At 36.9% G+C, this 22235-nt stretch overlaps 4 protein-coding genes across 4 annotated transcripts in view; all 4 read left to right on the top strand.

Moving 5' to 3' along the window:
* LOC135705201 (uncharacterized) overlaps positions 1-22235 on the top strand; it is a 217881-nt gene that overhangs the window by 25130 nt on the left and 170516 nt on the right. The gene's annotated exons all lie outside the window — the stretch shown is intronic.
* The window catches only part of LOC135705187 (uncharacterized), a 351007-nt gene that overhangs the window by 258909 nt on the left and 69863 nt on the right, over positions 1-22235 (top strand). The gene's annotated exons all lie outside the window — the stretch shown is intronic.
* On the top strand, positions 3315-3932 carry LOC135705213 (probable cytochrome P450 313a4). Its single transcript, XM_065226822.1, has one exon. It carries the CDS (start codon positions 3315-3317, stop codon positions 3930-3932), a length of 618 nt encoding a protein of 205 aa, XP_065082894.1.
* On the top strand, positions 18993-21256 carry LOC135705203 (cytochrome P450 4C1-like). Its single transcript, XM_065226813.1, has 5 exons — positions 18993-19206; positions 19402-19596; positions 19668-19853; positions 19912-20535; positions 20597-21256. The coding sequence occupies exons 1-5, from the start codon at positions 19044-19046 to the stop codon at positions 20935-20937; spliced, it is 1509 nt and encodes a 502-aa protein (XP_065082885.1). The 5' UTR covers positions 18993-19043; the 3' UTR covers positions 20938-21256.

Raw genomic sequence — 22235 nt, 5'->3', positions numbered from 1 at the left:
CATGGTGCGAGAGACCGCTGGCAGTGTTGCCACTATAATGGTTAAAAAGACAACCATTATGATAATTACATTCAAGAGAGATTGGGAAAGCCAAGATCCCAATGACCACATCCGATATGTTCTGAGTGCCTTTGAGGACGTGGTCAGAATCTTATTTGAATCAAAACTAAGCAAATGGCCTATCAAACCATATGAGACTTGATAATTAATAACCTCAATTACCTTTAAAACAACTCACGAGAAATGAGGTTCAAATTGACTTATTCTAATTGAAATTGCAATGTCGGGTGATTACTTTAATGTTTTAAATAAATAAAATTGCCTTCTTCAAACATGCTGAAATCTTTTAAGAATAACCTAAAATACTTATGAAACAACTCATGAGAATGTAGGTTCAATTTGGCTTATAAATATTTTAATCTGAAATGGCAAGGCTGGGTGATTTATAATTTGAATTGAATTGACATAATTATTTCCTAAAATATCTCTTACAAATCACAAATACTGTTTAAACAACTCATGAGAATTGAAGTTCAATTTGGCTTATAAATTTTTCAATATGAAGTGGCAAAGCCGGGTGACTTCGAAATTAAATATAATTTGCCTAATAAATTTCAAAAATACCCTCACACAAAAAAGTCCCTACTTCAAATATTCTGAAATCTTTAGCGAATAACCTCAAATACTTTTGAAACTTCTCGTGACCATTGAGGTTCAACAATAATTAACAAGAAAGTTCTTATTCAGTATCGTGCTCTCTTGCCGTTCAGATCTATTTGATTTTGGTTGATGGAAGTGCTCCTGGTACCTAAAACTACAACTAATTTAAACAGCACTTTTCAGCACTCAATATACCTGCAAGTATTCTACCTTGTTCGACTCTTATTCCTCTTCGATCCTTGTTTGAACCCTACCCGAGGTAATCCTGCTTGGATATCAATTTGGAAAATTCCTCTTCGATCCTTCTGATTGTTATAGTAATCTGCTTGGAAGCCGATGTGAAGAAACGTTTTACTGCCGCCATGGCACCTAAACGCAAAAGAAAAGGACAATCTCTTGATACCCCTTCTGATGAAATGTATGTGAGCAATCAATTTGATATGCTCACCGATGATGAGAATGATCCATCATACAGGTGGCATTCCTTAATTTTGTTGCCAAGGAATCCAATTTTGACTGACTAAGGGGCGTGATTTTGGAGGGTTTTTCAACACTCCGAAGTGTATAAATAGCGGAACCTTTCAATTAAAGTCGGATCCTTGCAATAAGTGCAAGAATTACAACTGTAAAAAAAATCGAATACTTCATCATTTCTCAATGCGTAATACGACATGCACTAAACTAAGGACACGGGGTATACTACAATAGATCAAATTACTGGTTGCAGTTGGTGTTAGGTCCCGAACATAGAAAAAAAAATCATCCAGGGCAAATCCCACTAAACTTTTCCGGCTTAATGCCAAGAAAGAAAAGGTCCCCCCTTTTTGCCATAACCACTACCATTTTTTCATGCTCTTCGCACGGAACTTTTGAACTTAGTTAAATTAAAGTTTTCACTTCAAATTGACCGTGTATTGGCTGAAACCTTGGACGGATTCAAACGTCTTCTCAAGTATCTTACTGAGAAGCAGCATAAATTTTTGACTTATGACACCAAAACTGATGGGTCTATTTAAGGTTGTCTTGAAAGGTCTGGCCAGTGGCAAATCCTTAGATCAGATCAAAGATGAATTGACTAAATTACTCGCAGTTGAGCCAGTCCAAGTAATCAAAATGAAAATGAAATCCCGTGCTGGCGATTCGCACAGCGGGATTTCTAATGATTTTTATTTACTTCACTTCAAGTCTAGTGAACTAAACAACATTAAGGCCTTAGAAAAAGCTAGCCTTATGCTCCATGTCCGAGAGAAGTGGGAACACTTCAGGAAAACTGGAGGAAATTTCCGAAACCTTACCAGCTGCCGTAAGTGTCAGGGATGGGGCCATGGAACCAAAAATTGCTACATGGCAGCTAAATGCATGAACTGTGGAGATTCCTCTCACTCAAAAGACGACTCCTAAAATGGATTTTTTTACAAAAATGATTAAATGAAATGATTACTGATATTCTGAAAAATAACTGCATGCTTGGTGCTATTCAAACTGGAGTAAAATTTGCGAACAATGTCGTAATGACTCTGAAATTCAGTAATGGATTTTAAATCATTAAATATTTTGAATTGGAACGCTCGAGCTAATTAAATTTAAAGAGTTCATATGAATATCGTCATTATAACTGAAACGTTCCTTACATCTGACTATAAGGATAAAAGGGACGTATATTTTTTCATTTATAGAAATAATCGTCTTGATGGAGACGAATCAAATACATTTGAAACCAAAGTTTTTGAAACTTTGAAGTTTCTGTTGAAACAAAATTTGGACAACTTACGTTTATAGCTGCCTATTTGCCATTTCAATGCGTAGGCCAGCAAAAGAATTTTCTCAAGGGTGACCTTCAGAAACTTACCGGTCATAGCTTTAAATTGAATTTAATACAAAACACCGCTCATGGAATAATGCTCAAAGCAATTCCAATGGTAATATTCTGTTTGATGATTGTTCTGCAGGTTATTACACTATTCAATATCCAAACAGCCCAACACGCATTTCTTCAGCAAGAAATCCCTCAACTATTGATTTGGTCTTAACTGATTCATGTCAACTTTGTAGCCAATTGGTTACCCATGCTGACTTCCAGTAACTTTTGAAATATCCCAAGAAATAATTTCTAATCCCAACAGCTCTACTTTCAATTACCATAGAGCTGATTGGAAGCAATATCGAACATTTATGGAATATAACTTCGATCCAAACATTCCTTTGCAAACCAAAGATGAAATTAATTATGCTCTTGAATCTCTGACTACTTCTATAGTTGAATCAAGAGCTGCCTTAGTTCCAAAATGCGAGGTTAAATTCGATTCAATTCTAATAGACGACGATCTTCAGCTCTTGATCCGTCTGAAAAATATCCGCAGGAGGCAATATCAAAGAACACGCGGTCCTGCCATGAAAGTTATCTGGCGGGATTTGCAAAAACAAATTAAAAAGCGATTCTCTGCCCTGAGGAACAAAACTTTTGAAAATAATGTTTCTAAATTAGACCCGAGCTCCAAACCCTTTTGGAAACTCTCAAAAATTTTGAAAAAACCTCGAAAGCCTATTCCAGCGCTTAAAGAAGGTGGTAAAATGTTGATCACAAATTTGGAAAAAGCTCAGAAAAGCACCCCGACCCCCCCGGGACTTCATCCCTTGAAGACCACATAGCAGCCATGGTTTTCGCTGGCAGTGAAACAACAGCTTCAACGATCGCTTTCACACTGCTAATGCTATCCATCCATCAAGATGTGCAGGACCGAGTCTATCGCGAAATCTCCTCCGTCTTCGACGACCTCTGCGATCACAATTACCTAGACCAATCGAGCCTGTCTCGTCTGACCTACATGGAACGTGTTTTCAAGGAAACCATGCGACTGTTTCCCATTGCACCTTTAGTAGGTCGCAAAGTAGATGCCGACATCCGGCTGGAAACCATAACGATTCCTGCCGGGGCAAACATCTGCATACCGATCTACAAACTGCACCGCGATCGGGCGCTTTGGGGTCCCAATGCGGAAACATTCGATTCGGACAATTTCCTACCGGAGAAGGTTGCCCAAAGGCATCCCTATTGCCATATTCCGTTTATAGCCGGCGTACGCAACTGCGTTGGGATACGCTACAGTAGCCATCTGATGAAAGTGATGTTGGTGCACTTACTGTACAAGTTTCGTTTCTCTACCAGCTTAAAGATAGATGAGCTTGAGCTGAGAATGCGCATGGTACTGAAGATAGGCAATGGACGTGTGCTGGCTGTTGAACGGAGGGTGGATCGATTAACGAATGGATGAAGAACACGCAAACACACAGCGGGAAGTAAGCAGATGGATGCTCTGGTGTTGTTGTTTGTTAGGGAACATGCATAAATGATGTAGCTTCATTAATTAAATGTACTTGACCTAAGCACCAAGTAGTGGATTAAGTATCTTCACCTGCCCCATTCTCCCCGAAAGCTGATAAAGTTGAGGAAAAATAAATATAAAATATGATACCTGGGGAAATTGCTGGGGCTGGTTTATGAATCTAAAGACTGGACCAATCGATAAAAAAAACTCCTGTTCTTGGATTTTTCTCAGAACAATACGTCATCTAGAAGAAACAAGTGAATATTTTTGGATGCTTTAAAATTCATGTAAATTTAGGTGCTCTGAGACTGACATATACGAGCGTCAATTTTGACATAAAATTGTTTCATAATAGACGCAACATTCAGCTCAATCATACGTACTTTTCGTCGAGTAACGAACTTTTCAGTCTCGGAGCATTTCGTTTCATCCTTTATGTCAAAGATGGATTCCGTCACGTGTAAAATTAGGTATTTCTAAGTGTGTAGTGAGAAATTTAAAAAAAGATGCTGTCTATAGAAATTTACGTATGAGCCCAACATTAGGGACACCAACCATACACACTTAGAAATACCTAATTTCACACGTGACGGAATCCATCTTCGCCATAAAGGATGAGACGTAAACAAACATGTCATGTAAAATTAAGTGCTCGGAGAAAGAAAAGTTCGAAAGTACGTTTTATTGAGCTAAGTTTCGCGTCTATTATGACTCAATTTTATGTCAAAATTGACGCTCGTATATGTCAGTCTCAGAGCACCTAAAATAACATTAATTTTCCTAAATGTATATAATTTTGCATTGAACGGTATGGTTATGGTACGGTATTTGACAAAAAAGGGTAATGAAAAATGTTCTTATGATTTTTTCAGGCTTCAATACTAATGGTTCGGAGGATTTTGAATCAACTACTCTTTTTTCCAAAATTCACATAATTGAAAAATTCATAATTCATGCAACAAGTACCGTAGAAAAACTTCTTTAGTGAAATTATAAGTAAATTATCTCAGCAATCCATAACTGAACAACATTACATTTAAAAAACTTTAACGGCGGAGGAAAAATGAATAAACAAACCGGGAAAACAATTTTCCGAGTTTTGAATTTTTTTTCAAAAACTTTTATCTTACTCGAAAATTCCAGAGTGATATCTCTTTCCGTTTTTGGGTACCTCAAAACGAGGTATCTTTGGTTGGTGAGTTTGATAGTAGAATAAAAACAAAACTCAACTACGCAAAAATCACCGCATAATTTCAGGTTCAAAAATGGATTGCTTTATATTTTGGAGTTATTAGTTTTTATAAATGTTGTTTTTGCATCAGTGGATGGAAAACTAAATCAACATGCATAAGCATGCAAACAATTGACATTTGAGCGGATTTTATGTGTTTTAAGCTGAAATTATTGTTTGGCGTTATGAGTATGACTGCGTGAAAATGCATGAGAATCTCAAGCGTGAGCTTTGTTTGCCACATTCGCACATGAGTTTACTCTCTCAGGGAGACTCAATGAATGAGATTTGAGAATGATTTTCAAAATACTGGTTACAACATCAACACGATCGTAAGTGTAATATGAAGGGCTCTTTGGCTCTAGAGCGACCCTTTTTGATTACTGAGCAAAACATCGTGGATTTAATCTCAGCTTCCTTCACATCAGTTTAATTCAGCTTACCGTTTGTCAAAACAAACTCTACTGCAATCCCAACCGTTTATCCAATATCACAGTGCTTTCTCGAGGATGTGCAGAGGACTTGTCAGCATCCATCAAAGCTAGCATGACGTCAACATATCAGTGCCAACATTTCAAAGGGGCGTAATTGCTTTTGTAAACAAAGGATTTAGCCGTCGATTTCTCGCAAATAAAAGCTCACTCCTCCAAATTAACAATGCTAGCTAGAAGAGAAAACATTCCTCTACCTGTTGGTGCAATCAATTTTCATGAATGAGCTTTTATTTGCGAGAAATCAACGGCTAAAGCCATTGTTTACAAATGCAATTACGCCCCTTTGAAATGTTGGCACTGAATATTTCTACCCATTCGTTAGTTGTTCTGCATTCGGACGTAGCAGGCGCTGGTATTGCATACACACTTAAAAATTACTCTTTTTACTCGAGACGTATTTCATCTTTGACGTACGTCTTGGAACGTAAACAAATATGAAATGTAAAATTAAGGTCGAAACGAAAAGCGCATGTGTTGAATTGAATTTCTCGTTTCTTCTTCTCTCAACTGGTTCTTATTAGAGTTGTTTTCCGGTTTTTAATTCTTTATTTATAGAGGACTGATTTTAATGTTTGATGAAAAATATGCACCTTTGAAGCTTATTTGGGAGATACCTTAAGTTATTAGTAAATTTCCTGGCATATGTCGGGGATTCGTGAGCATTCCGGACATTTCTGAAAATTTAGGATAGCATTAGATTGCGGGGTTGTTTGTGTAATAGGATCCTTTGTTGATTGTTCCTTAACTCTTGATTGCTTGTAATACTTATGCATATTTTAGGTGGACAAGAAGGCGAACTAAGAGCATGCTAGGCAAACTCATTTTTTTTGTCACGAGCTACTCATTTGCTACTAACTATCAACACAGTAGACGAAACATAGTTCATTTTGAAGCCGTCAACAGAATAGAGTTTAAGCTTGTTATAGATACGTAAAAAATAGTAGATAATATAGTTATAGTGCTAGTAATAAGCTGTATTTGTTTTTGCATTACCAAAATGAAGTGAGAAATGCTCGCTGCACATCTCGTAATTTTAGTGTAAACCAGGCTTGCTGAAACTCCTCAAACTCACTGAAGGTTTTAAAACGGCAGCACAATTAATCATCAATAAAAAAAGCGAAATGAGCAATGAAAAATCTCAAATTGGCCACTTAATACTACAGGGGTGCACCAATAAACAAAAAACAAGTTGGAATAGAAATGAAGAAAAAGGCAATAAACAAATAAAAAGCTTCTTTTAATAATTTGAATGTGAGCGGTAAAAATGGCAAAAAGGGCAATAGTAAATACAATACGCTCAATTAAATAAGGATGAATCTCCACTAAATTAGGAAATTTGAGCACTAAATAACTCACTTTCGTCACCTGCAGTTGAAGATATTTTCCCATAAAAGTGGCAAAATGAGCAATGTCATATTGAATAACCGCAATAAATAAATCTAAAATGTCCCACACAAAGCGCACAGTTATCACTGTTTTAATCCAACTATGCAGTAAAATCGTGATTATTTCCCCAAGAAAAAAATGAAAATATCTTTTAAAAACTGAAAAAGTTCCAGGAACCAGAAGATAAATGTATGCTTGAACATGAGGTTGAGCCATCGTAAAATATGAATCGTTCTTAAAGAAAAGAAAATAATTCATGCAGGAAAGTAAAAATGAGCAATTAAAAACGAACACTGCGCAATTTAAAATAAAACAAAATTCCAATGATATTCTGGAAATATTCCTTTAAATTGAAAGTTTATGAGCCAATAACCCAGATCAATTTCCATATGGTATTTTCAAGACAGCGATAAGTAGTGATACTGTGTCTTGGCTAACAAAGTCGTTGCTGATAAAGAAGATTAACGAATGTGGGTCTCATTGAAAAAGGTACCATTAAACAAAATCAAAAGAGCACTAAAAACGAACACTGCGCAATTTAAAATAAAACAAAATTCCAATGATATTCTGGAAATATTCCTTTAAATTGAAAGTTTATGAGCCAATAACCCAGATCAATTTCCATATGGTATTTTCAAGACAGCGATAAGTAGTGATACTGTGTCTTGGCTAACAAAGTCGTTGCTAATAAAGAAGATTAACGAATGTGGGTCTCATTGAAAAAGGTACCATTAAACAAAATCAAAAGAGCACTAAAAACATCTGTTTGAGCAATATATACGTCACAAAAGAGCACTAGAAAATGCCATTTGAGCAATACAAAGGTAAAAAAAAACACAAAAAGCACAATTAATGTCCCAGGGAAAATTTCAAAAACGCTCAACAAAAAATAAGAAATGAGCAAGAAACGTATAAAATTAGCACTCTGAAAAATAAATTGAGCATTTTATAGGCCATGAAGGTCACTAAGAACGAAAACAATATCTTTTGAAAACCTGCAAATCTTCATCGAACCATAGACAAACAGACGTAACACTCGCATCTTGTACATCTTGTACATGTTTAAACGTCAAACGCAAGGAAATTAACTATGGGCGCCACCGGCGGAGGTGTTATCAACTAACACATATTTAAATTGACCGTTAAATGCGTGTTCGATGTACAAGATGCGAGTGTTATGTCTGTTTGTCTATGGTTCGATGAAGATTTGCAGGTTTTCAAAAGATATTGTTTTCGTTCTTAGTGGCCTTCATGGCCTATAAAATGCTCAATTTATTTTTCAGAGTGCTAATTTTATTCGTTTCTTGCTCATTTCTTATTTTTTGTTGAGCGTTTTTGAAATTTTCCCTGGGACATTAATTGTGCTTTTTGTGTTTTTTTTTTTACCTTTATATTGCTCAAATGGCATTTTCTAGTGCTCTTTTGTGACGTATATATTGCTCAAACAGATGTTTTTAGTGCTCTTTTGATTTTGTTTAATGGTACCTTTTTCAATGAGACCCACATTCGTTAATCTTCTTTATTAGCAACGACTTTGTTAGCCAAGACACAGTATCACTACTTATCGCTGTCTTGAAAATACCATATGGAAATTGATCTGGGTTATTGGCTCATAAACTTTCAATTTAAAGGAATATTTCCAGAATATCATTGGAATTTTGTTTTATTTTAAATTGCGCAGTGTTCGTTTTTAATTGCTCATTTTTACTTTCCTGCATGAATTATTTTCTTTTCTTTAAGAACGATTCATATTTTACGATGGCTCATCCTCATGTTCAAGCATACATTTATCTTCTGGTTCCTGGAACTTTTTCAGTTTTTAAAAGATATTTTCATTTTTTTCTTGGGGAAATAATCACGATTTTACTGCATAGTTGGATTAAAACAGTGATAACTGTGCGCTTTGTGTGGGACATTTTAGATTTATTTATTGCGGTTATTCAATATGACATTGCTCATTTTGCCACTTTTATGGGAAAATATCTTCAACTGCAGGTGACGAAAGTGAGTTATTTAGTGCTCAAATTTCCTAATTTAGTGGAGATTCATCCTTATTTAATTGAGCGTATTGTATTTACTATTGCCCTTTTTGCCATTTTTACCGCTCACATTCAAATTATTAAAAGAAGCTTTTTATTTGTTTATTGCCTTTTTCTTCATTTCTATTGCAACTTGTTTTTTGTTTATTGGTGCACCCCTGTAGTATTTAGTGGCCAATTTGAGATTTTTTATTGCTTGTGCTTTGTTAATTAGGGTACGTATATATTTTAGTCGTTTTAAAACACTCTTGTCCCACGAGTTTAGGCAGCCCTCACAACGAGTGAGTGGCGGCAGGAATATGGAAGAAGTAAGCAAAACCTCCTCGAGAGAGAAGGAGAGTGAACTTCAGTGAGAGGATGATTTGACTTGAGGTGCGCTTTTTGAAACCCCGGATAACTTTTTTGTTCGACGCAAGAAGCTCAGAGTTCCCCCAGAGTGAGAGTAAGAGCGTGTGATAGAAAACATGAACATGAATGGCAGCAAACCTCACTCTCATTTTATCCCCCTTCGCTCACAAGCTCTGAAGCTCAGTGGAATGATTTGGAAGTAGGCATTCTACTCCTCAGTAAACTGATACACTCGGCTCATTTCAAACCCGCGAGCGAGGCTCCATCAAGCCTGGTGTAAACACTCAATGGTGTTGATTCAAAAGTTAACTACTCTTTGCATGCATTGCAAAAGCTGTTAACAAATGAGCAGTTGGTGTGTAAAACTGTACATACTAAGAGCTTTTCCATATTTATATCGCTATGAAGCAACTGTAAACTCTAGAGGGAATTTATATCTGTAACTGTAACCAGTTCGATTTTGGTTGCAAACCTGGTTAAAATGTCATATTCAATTATCTAAAAAAAAAATCGTCCCGCTCAAACCTTTGTAGGGGTAAGAAAGAGGTGGGACCATCATCATCATCAGATTTTGACTTCTGGGCTAGTTCATCGCCATAAGGTGGTCTTCCGGCAATTTTGCTACTATTCGTATTTTACTTTTAAAATCAAATCTAAAAAGCCTGTGGTTAAACGTGAGTGGGAGTGATAGATAAAGGTCAATTGGATCTGTTTTGCTTCGAATTCGAGAGCTCACGAACTCCAGTTGTTTGATTTTTTCTCCCGGACCAGAAATTTGTGGCATCGCGAGTGATAATTTTAATTTCATTTTATGATGGTGATGTTGGTGTTTTCGATCGAAAGTGTTCCAAAAGTGCTTTTGAACGTGTTTCGCAGTTGGATGTGGGGAAATTCGTGCATTCCCGGTTCATTTTCAGTAGAAATTCCGTATCACAAAATTGCCAACCGATTCCGTCTTTTTTTTTGCCGTTCGACGACGACGGATGTGCTTTCGCGAGAGTGACGTTTATTGGATCCATTTCTTTGACGGCTGTGTTTTTTTTGCTATCAGCGGTTGTAAGTGTGCCTGCGAATTGCACTGCCTCCTGGGAGACCTGTTTACCGTGTTCAGATGTCACGCTTTCATCGTGTAGTTCTATCGAGAGTCTTTCAGAGACGATAGTTTTTGTTTAACTGCAGAAGGATATAAATCGCCCTCTTCCGTATGACAGAATCAGGTCAATCGAGTATCGACCTGAGTGATGAGATAAGAAGATTTGCAAAAGTTATTTTTATGAACGCTAATTAATTTATTTTATAAATCACAGAAGATGCTGCGGCATCCAGATAAGTTGTTCTTCCGCTGAACCATTTTGGGTGCTACTGGAGCTTTCGGTGTTTGCGCACGCACGTGTATGTGTTTGTGTGTGGGTGTTGGGTGATGGCGAACTTTTGAGTGTTGCAGTGTTCAGTACGGGTGTGTCGGTCCTTTTTTTGGCGATTCGATGCTGGAGGGTAGTGAACATATGTATTATATGGCTTGGTACGTGGTACATCTTTACTACGATGGAAGTGATTCGTATACCTTTTTCTTTCTTTTCCGGCTTTGGTTCAAATAGCTAAATCTATTGATCTAGACTGAATACTTTCAGCCCATCGATAGTGAAATAGCGTAGCGTCCACATTGTAAAGATTCCCTATTTTCAGCTTTTCTACAGGTTGGAGTTGTTGTTTGAACCATTTAGTTTATCAATTTAATTTATCTGTATAACAATTATTCAGAAGCATTCTTCCCAGGTTAATTCAAGAATAGTTTGATGATGATAAATCATCCTAATATTTACATTACAGTTATGACCCGATCCTGTCAGCCTCTCCGCGCATCAGCCTGTTATTTTTCAGTAACCCCACATAATTGTGATTTCATATCTTCCTCCTTCAAGATGGATGTTTAAGATACAAAGTATGTGTAGCTGACAAAATGGGGGTCATTGCTGTATAATTATTCTCTTTTTTCAGCCTTCATTCAGACTGGACCTTTTGATTTCAATTATTTAAGTTTTCTTCCAGCTCTTCGATAATGGAACATCATTAGATTTATACTGTAATGATTCACTCTTACAGCTTTCACCCTGGTTTTGTGTGTTGATTTGACTTATTTGAATTGGGTTTCAGCTCTTCGGTGTCGGCAGTCGCGGGCCGTCAATTTTGCTCATGCTTATGCTCTAAGTTTATTTTCAGTTTTTCGATGATGGAATGTCTTCAGATTTATATTATAATGATCCACCATTTTGTTAATGCTTCAAACAAATCCAAGTATAATGCATGATAACACTGATTCATTTAAAACCATGGTCGCATCACTTATTATTATCCTGATCCAACGAACCCAACTTACTAACAAAATATCCTTTCCTGTATTTTTTGTTGGGGTGCAGAGGTAAACACGGGCCACAAACAACAAAGGTTTCTCTAATATTCCTTCCCTACTCCCACCTGATTGCAAGGACGTGGCCGGCGCCGTTATTGATCTACAACATATAGAGTCACTGAAACTTGTACAATGAGAATGGACGGTCACTCCCAGTCCCATTCAGTTGATTCATTGTACAATTTTACTGATTATGATCAATCACGGAGTAGCAACCATTGATATGTGCAGTCAGTCTAAGCTAAGCTAAGCTAAGAATTCGAGAACTCACGAACTCCATTACCCACCGGATTACATAAATTATCGAAATTACACGTTTGCTGTAGTGCAGCAAACAGGGAGTTACAATTTTATCATTGTATGCTTTGTGAGCTCTTGAAGTTTCAAGATGTATTCACCTTATACAGACAAAAAATGCTGTGTGCAGATAAAAACAATTCAGCTAAATCTTTTGTTGGGTTACTTCCCACACAGTTAATTTTTGTTTGCCGAATCTCGGCAATTTTTGCCGAGATTTGCACAGCCGAGATTCGGCGAAAAGAAAAATTAAGTTTGCATCACTTATCGCCATGCGAAACAATGTAGACAGTTAGATTAGCATTTTAATTTGAACGGATAAAGGGTGTATGCGATAAAAATGGCGCACACAGCTGTAAATGTTTAACTATTACACAAAATAACTTAAAATTTTCAAAGAAGATGCTTTAGAGCGGCTGCTTAACCTGTCTAAACTTGCTTTTTTAAATGGTTGTATCATTTTTGTTGAGTGTGCAACAGGATACAATGTAAATGAGGTGAAAAAGGGCATTGAAAGCAATTTGGGTGAAAACTACAACGCTGTTGTTCCCACATCGGTGCCAATGTTAAAAGTGGTGGGCATGAGCGATCAGTATTCCTCCGATGTCTTCATTGACTTCTTAAAAAGTCAAAATGAAGACATCGCAATTAATGATGTAAAAGTGGTTAACATGTTTGAAAATCCACGCTTCACTTACAACAAGTTTAGTGTTGTGATTGAAGTTGATATCGAGACGTATAAATGTTTGTTATGTGCGAAAAAAGTAAATGTAGGGTTTGATCGGTGCTCGATAGTTCCCGCGATTAATGTTTTGCGATGCTTCAGATGTGGAGAATTTGGGCACAAAAGCACGGATTGCAAAAATTGCGAACGATGCTCTAGATGCAGCAAACAATATAGCACCTCTAAGTGTACGTCAACTGTATTGAAATGCGTTAATTGTTTAAAAACTAATAAGGAGCGTAAATTAAATCTGGACGTCAACCACGCAGCATTTAGTTCTAATTGTTTTGTGTATAAAAAACTATATGATCAGAAAAAAAGCAGCTTACATTTCAATAAATAGCAACCAAGTTCCAGTAGTAATGTGAGTAAATTAGAGATTTTATATTTGAATATTGCGGGGTTATCTACAAACTACGTAACATTACGTCAGATTGTAGAAGAAAATCGTCCACTTTTGGTTTTGTTAGCAGAAACACATATTGTAGAAATTGAATCTTTTGATCAGTATAGCATTCCGGGATATAAAGCTGCTGCTTGTTTGTCACATTCGAGGCACACTGGCGGTGTTGCTATTTATGTCAAAGAATCAGTTCAATTCAATATTCGCCAAAACGAAGTTATTGATGGCAATTGGTTCTTAGGCATTACAGTTGAACGTGGCATGAAGATGGGTAATTATGGTGTTTTGTATCATTCTCCCAGTTCAAGTAATCAGCGTTTTATTGAAATTTTAGAGAACTGGTTCGAGACATTTTTAGATTCTAGTAAATTAAATATACTTGCGGGTGATTTTAACATTAATTGGCATGATACTAGCAATTCGAACCATCTGAAGCAATTAGCTGATTTCTTTAATTTAAAACAATTAGTAAGTGAATGTACGCGTATTTCCCTGCACAGTAGAACTTTGATTGACCATGTTTATTCTAATTTTGATTCTGTCAGTTCAGTTACTCAAGCTGATTTGAAAATAACCGATCATGAAACTTTAGTAATTAATGTCTTAGACAGTGTTAACGATAACGATAATTTTGTAAAATTGAAGTGCTGGAGGAAATATTCGAAGCAAGCTGTTTCGAATCTTGTTGAGAGAAGTGTGGATTTTCCATTAGTTACCGGAACTTTAGATGAAGATGCAGCTGTTCTTACTAACGTTTTGAAAACTTGTACCAATAAATTAGTTGAACAAAAGTTTGTTTCTTTGAAAAACTCGAACAGCTGGTACAATTTGGATCTTTTGCGTCTTAAACGTAAGAGGGACAAATGGTACAAAAAGTTTTGTAGATCTAATAGTGATAATCATTGGAATAGGTACACGGTCGTGCGTAATAAATATTCACAATCGATTAAGAAAACTCGATGTGAATATATTCAGAGGAAAATTGATCAGCATCAAAACAACAGCAAAGAGTTATGGAAAATTTTGAAATCTTTGATGAAGCCTAGTAATTGTAAATCGCGGACCATAACTTTTGATGGCATATTAGAACAGTCAGAACCAGTAATTGCTTCTAAGTTTAATGACTATTTCCTCGAGAGCGTTTCACTGATCAATCAATCTATTGAACTGATCAATGAACCGGACGAAATAAAACAGCCGATTAATAGTAATTGTAGATTTAATGGTTTTCACCCAATTACATTAGATGAACTTAAAAATATTTGCTTTTCATTAGGAAAAACGGCTGGAGTAGATAATGTTAATGCTAGAGTTATTCAAGATTGCTTTCATGTCATTCGACACACTCTGCGGGACCTTATAAATCAATCATTGCAATCTGGGCACGTGCCGCATATTTGGAAAGAATCTTTAGTTGTTCCTATACAAAAAGTTGCTGGGACGATTAAAGCCGAAGAGTTTCGTCCCATCAACATGTTGCACACATTAGAGAAAATTTTAGAACTTGTTGTAAAAGGCCAGCTGTTAGAATATTTAAATAGTAACTGTTTGTTGATACCCGAACAATCGGGATACCGGGAAGGCCATTCTTGTGAAACCGCGTTAAACTTAGTGTTAGCTAAATGGAAGAAAATTTGGAGCATAAAGATACGATTGTTGCTGTGTTTTTGGATCTAAAACGCGCTTTTGAGACAATTTCTAGGCCCTTATTGTTAAGAACAATCAAGCGCTTTGGAATTTCGGGTTCTGCATACAAATGGTTTGAAAGCTATTTATCTGACAGAACACAAAGAGGACTGTTTTTAATGATTTTGTATCTTGTCCCGTTGACAATGACCTTGGAGTGCCTCAGGGAAGTGTATTAGGGCCCCTTTTATTTATTATGTATATTAATGACATGCGACGAGTTTTACGGTTTTGTGATATTAATCTTTTTGCTGACGATACTGTGTTATTCATTGCAGCTAAAGATTTAGAAGAAGCCGTTTCACGCTTGAATGAAGATTTGCGTTCTCTAAGTAGATGGTTGAAGTATAAACAATTGAAATTGAATATAAGTAAAACTAAATTCATGGTAATTTCGCGGAATCGTGTAGATGAGGATGTCTTTGTTGTTATTGATGATGAAACAATTGATCGCGTTCAGGAAACTAAATATCTTGGCGTGATTATTGATGACAAACTCAACTTCAATTCTCATATTGAAGTTGTCATCAAGAAAATTGCCAAGAAGTATGGAATTCTATGTCGCTTGAAAAACGATTTAACTATTGGTAGTAAAATACAGTTATACAAATCAATCATCTCCCCTCATCTAGACTTTTGCCCTTCCATTTTATTTTTGGCCAATGAAACACAAATATCGAGATTACAGCGTTTGCAGAATAAAGTAATGCGTTTGATTTTAAGATGTAATAGATTCACTTCCTCAACTTTTATGCTGGACGCTTTGCAATGGCTGTCAGTGAAGCAAAGAATTGTGTTTTTGACTATGGTGTTCATTTTTAAAGTAGTTAACGGTTTGCTGCCTCGATATTTGTGTGATCGGATTGAAAGAGGAAGTGATTTTCATAGATATAACACTAGAAACGCGGATGAAGTAAGAACACCACATCTTTTGAATAATGCTTCACAAAATTCATTATTTTTCAAAGGTATAAATGTTTTCAATTCGATGCCTAGACACATCAAGCGTGCAACTACACTTACAGAATTCAAGAGACGCTGCATTTCACATGTAAAAGCTGTTTATTGAGCAGTTAAATTTTTATGAATGGATAAATCATGTATCTTGACAAAGTTATCAATAACGGATTATTTTGTATGGAGACTGTCATAAAGACATTTTAGTAATTTGTGTAGCATATACAAAAAACTACATTGTTTGCCTCAATGGTGATGATGGATTTTTAGTTTTTTGATTTTGTAGTAGTAATAGTAAAAATAGCTTTGAGTAGTCTACAATGGTTTGAGCCTCACGCGCGGAATACAGGTATAAATGACTAATACGTGGAAATTGTGGCAAAAGCCTTGAATTAGTAAAGGATTGGCTGGAAGTCGTTTCCTTGGATATAGTCCTGGCACTGCGGAAGCTTAAACGTGTAAATCCCAGGTCACGTATAAATGGAAGTATTGTCGAGGACTATACTTGGACTTTTGATAACTAGTTACACCTTTGAATGTTTTTGGTTGATGCCTATAGCATATTTAACAGGACATTTATATCTGTAATTGTAACCAGCTCGATTTTGTTTGCAAACCTGGTTAAAATGTTTATATTTAATTATCTTAAAGATAACTCGTCCAGCTCAAACCTTTGTAGGGGTAAGAGGTGGGACCATCATCATCATCATCATCATCATCATCTATGATCGATGAACATGTTTCAAACTACATTTTGTTTATTTTTCATACATTCTGGCCTAAAATTCATAACGATGAATAAAACTAGACAAGAATGATATCATTGCTGAGATCCAAAGACCACGTCCGGCCCGCGGGCCGCACGTCAGGCAGCGCTGCTTAAGAGAGTACTGAGCTTGTTAATAATATGTAATTATTCAAATATGAGCATTGACTTGGGTCTTAATCAACACAGCAAAAAAATAATTTTGATATCACATCAAAGTGGATGCACTACAATCATGTCGAAAATTTCATGTAATTTTTATGACCACATAAATAAACAAATTCAGTAAAAGCAGCGTAATGTCAGTTCATGCATTGTATTAATGATAATTTTGTCCTTTTTAGCAAGTAATATTACACCATATTTTCGACATGATTGTAGTGCATCCACTTTGACGTGATATCAAAATTATTTTTTTGCTGTGAAGGAAAAATTTAGTACTGTGGAGAAAATCTATATTTTGCTAATGTTTACATATTTTTTTCCATTCCTTGTTCAGTGTATTAATGCATCTTTAAAGTGTGGTAGAAAAAAAAACTTATTTTTGCGTAACAGGATTGATTTTTTATTTGTATGGATTTCGATTTTTTATATCAAAATGAGCCGACATTTTGAAGTGTAATTTTTGACCAACTGCACAATATGTTGGTAAAAAAAATTGGTTGGTTTTATGGGTCAATATCGACAATCATGAAAGAATTCCCTAACATTTTTTCCATACAAATTTGAGATTGTACATATTTTTTAGACAGTATGTTGTTTTAATGATTCACGATAAATCCCTTCTCATACCTTCATGAAAATTACATGTGTAAGTTATGGACTAAGCAATCTTTACTGGAAATTCCAGCTCATTTGGTATAATATTTAAAAAAAATTACAGGTGTTTTTGTGTGTGCTATTTTAATCGAATACACCCTTTAGTACGAACCATCTGAGAGAAAATTTTGTAATGACTTCCATTGAAAACATCACATTCATTAAGCTGTGCTTCCATTCCCATCCGGTTTGATTATCAATTGAAGTGGATACTACGCGTAGCACGTTTTCATGTGGGAACCAGACCTGGTACTGAAAAGCCGGTAATGACATTTGGTGGGATTCGTTCCAACATACGCGAGTATGATAACGGTGTCTATGTATTTCCAATAGACTCGAAGGAAAATATATGCCACATTGCCGAGCATATCTGGCCATTCCATGATACCAATAGTAGTTCATGCCCATAAATTTGCCAATGCAACTGCGAATCTCGCAGCAGCTACCTATGGAAGCGTAAAAAGCATATAGAAAATGTAAGGTTGTTGTGCTCGCCAAATGTGTATCATATCGAATCTATTAGAATTGTCTGGCGGTCTGGTCGGTCTGGTGTACCGCACGTGAAATGATCTCACAGGTGTTTAAAAAAATGTTCCCTGTTATGGAACTATGGCATAAACGCCATTTTTCATATGGAAAAAAGACGTTACGTGTTAAGTGGCTAAGTGTTCGATGAAAATACACTGATGTAAAATTCTAGCTGCAAATATACGTCAAATACACAGCCATCTTCACTTCATTCTCACGATGCATAAAATGCACTAATTAGGCAAACTTACGCCATCAAATAACTACGCTAATGAGCTGTAAAATCGAGATAACACTTGGAAGCACAATAAATTAGTTGAGAAATACGGTACACTGAGGTGAAGATGCTCACGCATTGGTTTAAAATTAATGAATATGTTTTATGTAGAAAATAAAAATAACGGAAATTCAGTTATGAAAAGTTTGCATCGCATGATGATTCGTAAATTGTGACGTTTCAATTCACCCCGTATTCTTTTTTTGACTTTAACCCTTTAAATCTCAGTGCTGATGCTTTCATGAAATTCAAAAAAAAAATATGGAAAATCGTACTTAGACCAAAGCTTTTCTATCTCAGGAAAAAGAAGTACCATAAACTTCATATTCAGTAGGGTTGAAGTAGATTTGAGGGCTTTGAGTGACCTTTAAGTACACCTAGGTGCATGAAGAAGGGAAATAAGAAATATTTAGGGAATGTATATGCGAAAATCAAACAGACAAAAAAAATCAGCACATGGTACACGAAGGGTGAACCACCCTCAGCCACGCACTACAGGAGGGGAAATTAAAAAGCTTAACGTTCTCAATGAACGATTCTTAATCCGTTTGCCAGAGATATAAACTTTGCACTGATGCTCATCACTTTCGTTTGGGCTGTGCTTCCGTTCTAATCCGGTTTAATTTTCAATTAAAGTGTAAAAGTTGTCCTTGATACGTTCGTTCTCCGGGTGGTGCATAAACGCCAACGGCATGTGGGAATCATCGCTAGTGTACATATGTGCGAGTGTCATAACGGCTTTTATTTATTTTCAATGGACCCGAAGGAAAATGTATGCCACCTTGGCAAGCATGTCTGGCCCTACTAGGCTACCGTTGATTGGGCATGCCCATAAATTTGCCAACGCAACACCAGGTACACAATAACGAAAGAGTAGTACGAAAAGATCGCTATCTCGTATATTCAAAATCGTAGTCGAAGGTCGGGAAAATACGGGTTCCTGAATTTCTGTTTTCATGATCCCATTTTTCGGCGATTCATGACCTTCTGGGCATGATCTTCTTCCGGGGATATGACTGACCATTACTAATTTGCCGTGAACCATTCCAGAAACCATCGCTGACACGCTCATGTATTTCGGCAGCAACTTTCCGTCGCCGGTGTGTATTCACATGGGACCCTTGCCACACGTAGCCATTTTCGATCCCGAACAACTACAGGCAGTTCTGTATTCTCCGAACTGTCTCGACAAATCCGTACACTACTCCTTTATACGGATTCCACGAACCTTATTAACTGCACCCGGTGAGCCGAGCTTAGATTAAAACTGTTTTCGGGTGACTCATGTATACAGTTAACAAATTCGCTTATTTCAGGTCATCTATGGAAAGGCCTAAGGAAAACCCTGAATCCTTCTCTAGGACCAGCTATTCTCAACAGTTTCATACCGATTTTTAACCGGAAAAGTGCCCTCATGACCGAGCTGCTTGAGCAACACGTCGGGAAACCAGAGCGAAACTTTGAACGGGACATTTCCAAGTGTACTCTTGATCAAATTTACTGTAAGCTAGCTCAAGTGTATTCCCGAGAAACATAAATACATTTTTTTTTTCATTCCAGTAACTGCTTTTGGATCTGACTACCGAATGCAACAATCACCGGAAGGGGATTTATCCGTGGAACTCTTTGAAATCTACATGAAGCTTATGGCAGTTAGGTTCTTTACAGTATGGAAATATCCAGAATTCATCTACCGTATGACCAAAGCATACCGGAAAGAACAAGAATGCCTTAAAATCTATCACAATATCAATATGAAATTAGCGATAGCAATGAATTTCGATGAACAATTAACCAAATCAAACGAAACAACTCAGACAAATGAAGACACTGGCACCAGAAAGCCCAAAAATTATCTCGAGTGCCTTTTAAAATATATATGCGAAGACAATCCGGCGGCTAAGGATGATGTCCTTCAACATATTGGAATGATTATTTTCGCTGGCAATGATACAACAGCAAAAACAATCAGTTTCATTTTGCTGCTGATAGCAATGCATCCAGATATTCAAGACCGTTGCTTTCAAGAAATCATGCAAGTTTGTCCGGGGAACGATCAATCTGTCTCCGCCGAAGATATCGCAAACCTTACGTATCTTGATATGGTGTGCAAAGAAAGTATGCGGCTGTATCCCGTTGCTCCCATAATAGCTCGAGTAACAACCGGTGACGTCAAACTAAACGGTAAGTGATCAATTTTAAACTGCTACAACAGGACCCACTGAGTATTACCAAAACCTTCCAGATCAACACACCATTCCAGCCAACTGTAACATAATAGTTGGAATCTATCAAATCCATCGGGACCCGAAAATATGGGGACCAAACGCCGACATGTTTGACCCGGATAATTTCCTCCCGGACAACGTAGCCAAACGACATCCGTATTCCTTTGTTCCGTTCAGTGGAGGTCCTAGGAATTGCATTGGAATGCGCTACGCGTGGCTCTCGATGAAGATTATTATCATTCACATGTTAAGAAAATACCGCCTGAAGACATCGCTCACACTGGATCAACTGAAGATCTCGTACGGGATCATGTTGAACATTGCAAACGGTTGCCAGCTGACGATTGAAAAAAGATGATTGTGCATTGGGTATAAATAAATTTTCACGAAAAGTATTTGATTGATACTAAAGCCACTAAAGTCTACAATGACCAGCGACCATAACTCAAGAAGTGGTTTTGTTGGATTTCCTTATGCATATGAACATCAAATTTTCATCAGTACCAGTTATGAAACTTTCCCACATACGCAATGGTACCAGTGGTTTGTAGTTAAATAGCGATCTATTTTAATTGACTGTGATGTTACGTTTCAGGTGATTTGGCCGTTCATTTTTGACATTAGTTTCGTATTTGATTGTTCTAAGATTTGGAACTGGCTATATACAACGTGGAAAGTTTTTCAGTATAATTAGGTCCCCCCTTCCTCCCCCTTTCTAACGGAGTGGACAATCATCCATGCAAATTTGTATGTATGAACCGTGGACCCTTTTTCACATTTGTGTTGCTTCAAACTTTGTATGAACTTTGTCACTGTTTGCTTGTGGAGTTATGTGATGACACAAATCAACATAAACTACCAGACCATACCTGGTACACCTCCCCTATACCTTTCTGAAAATATATAAGCAGTACTTAGTATCTTTGACAAAATAGTGTATAGTTCTCTTCGAAAATTCCATTGATGTTCACGGTTCCTCTGCCTCTCACTCCAAAGGGCCTGGGTTCAATCACAGTCGGGGCCGTCAGGATTTTCTGAGGCATAAAATCTCTGATCACGCATTCCTTCGTAAGGGGAGTAAAGTAAAGTTGATGGGTCGATAGGTAGGGTTCAGGTATGGGAGCTGCCTCGCTGGCGTTGTTAGCATTGGTACTCAGTACGGAAAACAAGATCAACTGAAAACAAATCAAGCAAAAAAAGTAAGAGGTTGTATCCACGACACGACCGTACATTAGACTTAGGATTACGTGCTCGGTATCAATATTAGGTGACTGTGTTAGGGAAACCACTGTTTCCCATCACGGAAACGCCTGGTTTTCTGATGACAAAATTACGCATTTTCGAGCACAAAACGCGCGGAATTTTATTTAATAGATGGTTTATTTAATAGATAGTATAAAAAGGGAAAATGGATTTGAGAAATTTCTTGATAAAATTTTCCATTTGCGAGATATTCGCGATCAATCATATAAATTCGAGATTTTCTTGCGTTTTTCTAGCGTCCTGGGGAAAACCTTACCTTAATCCGAAGTGTTTCTGGTGTTACGCATTTGACCACAAATTGAGTAATACTGAGCTATTAGGGTGTTTAACACGGATGAGGCTGGCGAGCTGGGAGGCTGGTGTTTGAAACGAGGGTGAACCACTTGGCATAGA

This window comes from Ochlerotatus camptorhynchus, unplaced genomic scaffold (assembly GCF_037179485.1).
Source record: "Ochlerotatus camptorhynchus isolate MF236.1 unplaced genomic scaffold, CSIRO-AGI_Acam_v1.1 ptg000261l, whole genome shotgun sequence".
Taxonomy (NCBI): domain Eukaryota; kingdom Metazoa; phylum Arthropoda; class Insecta; order Diptera; family Culicidae; genus Ochlerotatus; species Ochlerotatus camptorhynchus.
This window is presented reverse-complemented; position numbering and strand designations above follow the sequence as displayed.